General features: G+C 59.5%; 1 protein-coding gene across 1 annotated transcript; it reads left to right on the forward strand.

Moving 5' to 3' along the window:
* Positions 1-447: 447 nt before the first annotated feature.
* On the forward strand, positions 448-4,917 carry ENH_00019410 (hypothetical protein, conserved; the record flags this gene model as incomplete). The annotated part of the gene is made up of 5 exons (XM_013579388.1): positions 448-871; positions 1,230-1,270; positions 1,402-1,526; positions 3,394-3,721; positions 3,832-4,917. 5 exons carry the CDS (start codon positions 448-450, stop codon positions 4,915-4,917), a joined length of 2,004 nt encoding a protein of 667 aa, XP_013434842.1.
* Between the last annotated feature and the right edge of the window lie 167 nt (positions 4,918-5,084).

The following is a 5,084-nucleotide window of genomic DNA, read 5'->3' on the forward strand; positions in this document are numbered from 1 at the left end:
TTGCTAGGGTTTTGCTAGGGTTTTGCTAGGGTTTAGAGGGGGGTTTATTGGGGGTTTTTTAGGGCTTAGTTGGGGTTCTTTTGGACTTTCTGGGGTTTATTGGGGTTTAGTTGGGGGTTTTGGGGTTTTGTTAGGGTTTAGGGTTTAGGGTTTGTCTTTAGTTAGGGTTTAGTGGCGTTTCTTATTTGGTGCTTGTCCCGGATTTTCTGGGTTTTTGGTGACGCTACACTTGCTGCTGCTGCAGCTGCTGCTGCAGCAGCAGCTGCTGCTGCTGCAGCTGCTGCTGCAGCTGCAGCTGCTGCTGCTGCAGCGATCAAACAGTCTTGCAGTTTGCTGCTGCTGCTGCTGCTGCTGCTGCTGCAGGAACTGTACCACCCCCCCAGGTCTTCTTATTTAAACAACATTGATGGAGCTTTCTTTGGATCTTCTGTTGCTTCTCTTTTCTTTATGGCATATCCGCAGTTGCTGCCATCTCGTTTGCCCCTGGGGGGCCCCCTGGGGGCCCCCGGGGGCCCCCAGCGCAGCAGCAGCAGCAGCAGCAGCAGCAGCAGCGGCGCTGCGGAGAAAGAGGCCGACGCCGCGGCCGCAGGCAGGAGAGACGCCCCCGGCAGCAGCAGCAGCAGCAGCAGCAGCAGCAGCAGCAGCAGCAGCAGCAACCCCGTTTACTATGTGCCCCGGATTTTCGGGTTTAAGGTCCACCCAGACTTTCGGCAGCTAATATTGGAGAGGGAAGAACAAAACAGGAAGCGACAAGCCATGCTTGCTGCTGCTGCTGCTGCTGCGCCTGCAGCAGCAGCAGCAGCAGCGCCCGAGCAGCAGCAGCAGCAGCAGCAGCAGCAGCAGCAAGAAAGCGACAAGTGGTACGCCCCAGGTACTGGGGGGGCCTCCCCCAGAGGAGACCCCAGGGGCTCGGGGGGCCCCCAGGGGCCCCTGGGGGCCCCCCGTCAGGGGCTTTCCCTCAGGAGTTGAGTTTGCTGCTGCTGCTGCTGCTGCAGCAGCCGCTGCTGCTGCTGCTGCTGCTGCTGCGCAAGGAGAGAAACAGCGGAAAGAGCCCGAAGCTAGCAGCAGAGGGAGAGCAGCAAAAGGAAACAAAAGGAGAAAAAGAAACTTGTGAATTTGCTGCTCGTGGCTGTGGGCGCAGCAGCAGCAATGGAACCAAGCCGATTACTTTACTTACTTTTGCTGCTGCTGCTGCTGCTGCTGCTGCTGCTGCTGCTGTTTGTTGAAAGGCAGAAGAGACAGCTCGAGAGAGGTCCCCGAGGGCTTTAGGGTTTAGGGTTTAGGGTTTAGGGTTTGGGGTTTTGAAGGGCTCTGGTAGGGTGTAGGCTTCAGTAGGGCTTTTACTAGGGTTTAGGGTTTAGTAGGGTTTAGGGCTTAATAGGGTTTAGGGTATGGTAGTAGAGGGTAGCGGCTGAGCAGCAGCTGCAGCAGAAGCAGCAGCTGCAGCAGCAGCAGCAGCTGCTGCTGCAGCAGAAGCAGCAGCTGCAGCAGCAGCAGCAGCGAGAGCTGCTGCAGTGTGTGTGCTGGTAGGCCTCTGGCTGCTGCCATCTCTTGGCACTTTGTAGCGAAGCAGCAACAGGGGGTTTAGGGTTTAGGGTTTAGGGTTTAGGGTTTTCTACTTTTCGATAATAGGCCTCTCGGCTTCTTGGGCCCTGGCCCTCCCCATCACAACTCTGCAGCGTCAGCAGCAGCTGCTGCAGCAGCAGCAGCCGCTGCAGCTCCAGTAGCGGCTGCTGCAGCAGCCGTTGCTGCAGCAACAGCTGCAGCAACAGCAGCCGCTGCAGCAGCAGTGCCCATGGCGGCTGCAGCAGTGGGGCCCCTGGGGGCCCCCTGGGGGCCCCCAGGGGCCCCCCAGGGGGCCCCGCGGCAGTTCGCAGCAAAGGCAGTTCTTCCGGGAAAGGGCAGCAGCAGCTGCTGCTGCTGCTGCAGTTGCTGCTGCAGCAAAGTAAGTTTCGCGTCTGCATTAGGGTTTTGGCCTTCCGAGGCCCTCCCTGGGCGGCAAAATAATAAAATAAGTAATTAATTGCAAGTAAAAAGAATAAATTAAATAAAGTGCAAACAAAAAGAATAAATTAAACCAAAAAGTCCTTTAGTTGCTGCATCGGTGCAGCGCTTGCCGTTCTTGAGCTGAGGTGTATGTACACCTCAGCATTTGTACACCCCAGCATTTGCCGCCGCCTCTGCAGGTCCGTTTGCTCTTTACAATTCATTTAATTTGATTTATTTTAATTTATTTAATTAAATAAAACAAATATATTATTTTAAAGTGCTGCAGACCCGAAAATGAGCGCCTTAAAGGCCAGAAGTTTGCATGCGGGTCGAAGTTCAGGTGTACGTACACCTGGATTTCGCCGCGTCTTTATTTGCTTTTTCGCGCATTTTTTGCTTCACTTCTTCGCCATTTATTTCTTCATTTACAACTAATTAATTAATTAATTTATTTATTCAAACTATATCCTCTTAAATGCTCAAAAATGCTTCTCTCCACATAAAAAATACATATATATAACTGTCTGGGTGAGTGGGCGCTTGCGTATGGCTAGCTAGCCGCAGCAGCAGCCAGCTAGCTGCAGCAGCAGCTAGCTAGCTAGCTGCAGCGGCAGCTAGCTAGCTGCAGCAGCTAGCTAGCTAGCTACAGCAGCAGCTGGCTAGCTGCTGCTAGCCAGCTGGCTGCAGCTGCTGGGGCCCAAACCCCCAGCAGCTCTGTAAGCAGGCCCCAGGAGGGCCCGTGCTGGCGCCGCAAGCCTAGGGTTTAGGGTTTAGGGTTTAGGGTTTAGGGCTTGGTAGGGTTTAGGGCTGGGGAGGGTCTCCGCGGGTTTAGGGTTTAGGGTTTAGGGTTTAGGGTTTGGGGGAGACGCTTTTGTGCTTTTGCGGCATCGAAGCAGCTGTGAGCAGTGCTCAACGCGTTTTGGCTGCTGCTGCTTTTGCTGCTGCTGCTGCTGCTGCTGCTTTTGCTGTTGCTGCTGCTGCTGCTGCTGCTGCTGCTGTCTTCTGGGGTGTTTGCTCCCGCGTGGGGATTCCCCGTGTCGTGTGCAGCAGCGACAGAGTTTTATTTTAAATTGGTAGCTGCTGCTGCTGCTGCTGCTGGCAGCAGCAGCAGCCGCCGCCGCAGCAGCAGCGACGGCAGCAGCAGCTGCTGCGGCGACAGCTGCTGGAGCAGCAGCAGCAGCAGCAGCAGCAGCTGCTGCTGCTGCTGCATGTGCCCCTTGCCCCTGCGTCTTTGAGCCTTAGAGACAAAAAAATACTAAAAAGAGAGCAGCTTTATATTAAGAAAAGAAAGAAGCAGCAATTGCTGCAGCAGCAGCTGCTACACTCTAGGCCCTCTCGGCCTTGCCCTCCCCGAGGGTTTAGGGTTTAGGGTTTAGGGTTTAGGGTTTAGGATTTGCTGCTCAGGGCTCAGCAGCCGCAGACCCCCGTTGCTCCGCTTTTTACAGTTGGCTCAGAGTGTGCTGCTGCTTCGAACGGGCCTCCTGCTGCTGCTGCTGCAGCCCCCGCGCAGCAGCAGCAGCAGCAGCAGCAGGAGCGGCTGCTGCTGCTGCTGCGTCTTACACGCTTTTGCTGCAGCCAAGGCAGCCTCGAACTTCCCTCTTTGTTGCAGCGGGCCCTAGCAGCAGCAGCTGCTGCAGGGGCCCCCCGTCTGCCCCTCACTGCAGCAGCAGCAGCAGCAGCAGCAGCAGCAGCAGCAGCGAACACCGGAGAAGCAGCAGCAGCAGCAGATGCAGTGCGCTAGTAGCGGCCGGTGCTGCTTCTTCACCCTGTAGCAGCTGCTTAACAGCAACGACTGCAGCAGCAGCAGCAGCAGAAGCTCGAGGCACTGGAGCGGCTGCACAGGAGGCCTGCAGCAGCAGCAGCAGCAGCAGCAGCAGCAGCAGCAGCAGCACGCAGCTGCAGCAGCAGCAGTCGCAGAGTCCCAGTAGCAGCTGCTGCTGCGCTCAAGGCGAGCGCAATGCGACCTGCATGTCTGCCTCCGCCAGCTGCCCCGGTCTTTTCGTAGTTGCTGCTGCTGCTGCAGCAGCAGCAGCGCAGCAGCAGCAGCAGGAGCACGACGGCGAGTGTCGCAGCAGCAGCGACGGCTACAGCGCCGCCTCCGCGGCCTCGCTAGCAGCAGCGTCGGGCGCAACAGCAGCAACAGCAGCAACAGCAGCAGCAGCAGCAGCAGCAGCAGCAGAAGATGGCCACAGCCTCTCTCTCTGGAGCAGCTTTTGCCTGGGGGCCCCCTCGCTGCTGTCTTTGCCCACAACTTGTCCCTCGGGGGGCCCCTCGGGTTGTGGGGAGACCCAAAGCCCCAGGGGTTCGGATTTGGGGGCCCCCCCCGAGGGGCCCCCCCTGGAGGCAGCGGGAGAAGCAGCAGCAAGAAGGGCCCCCGCAGCAGCAGCAGCAGCAGCAGCAGCAGCAGCAGCAGCAGCAGAGCCGCTCTCCGAGGGCGCGGCGGACGAGGGGGCCCCTGGGGGGGGCCCCTTCGGGGGCCCCGTGGAGACGGAGAGGCCGGGGGGGCTGCTGCAGCGGCAGCACTCCGCTGCAGCAGCAGCGCAGCAGCAGCAGCAGCAGCAGCAGCAGCAGCAAAGCCACTTCTTGCGGCGGCCGGAGCGGCGGCTGCGCACAGAGCCCTCGAGGGCCCCCAGCAGCAGCAACTTCTTCATGCGGCTGATTCGGTCTTTGAGCAGAAGCAGCAACGACATGGCTGCTGCTGCAGCAGAGCAGCAGCAGCAGCAGCAGCAGCAGCAGCAGCAGGGTCGCCGCCACGCGCGCCGCATGGACTCCGCGACCAGCACGAACAGCATCAGCAGCAGCAACAACAGCAGCAGCAGCAGCAGCAGCAGCAGCAGCAGCAGCAGTTTGTCTTCTGTGAAGTGTTTGGCCCGCCGCTGCGTCCCCCGCCGGCTGGTCTACGCGGCCCCGGGGGCCCCCCTGGGGTGACTGTGGCTGCAATGTGTGTGACGGACATTGGGGGCATTCGCATAGACAGGGGCCCCCCCCCGGAGGTGCCTTTGGGGCCCCCGGGGGCCCCCCTGTCGGGGGCCCCCCCTTCCTGCAGCGGGAGCGGGGGCCCCCCCCCCTCGGGGGGCCCCCCCCCCTTGGGGGCC

Source organism: Eimeria necatrix, genomic scaffold (assembly GCF_000499385.1).
Source record: "Eimeria necatrix Houghton genomic scaffold, Enh_scaff1656, whole genome shotgun sequence".
In the NCBI taxonomy this organism is placed as follows: Eukaryota; Apicomplexa; class Conoidasida; order Eucoccidiorida; family Eimeriidae; genus Eimeria; species Eimeria necatrix.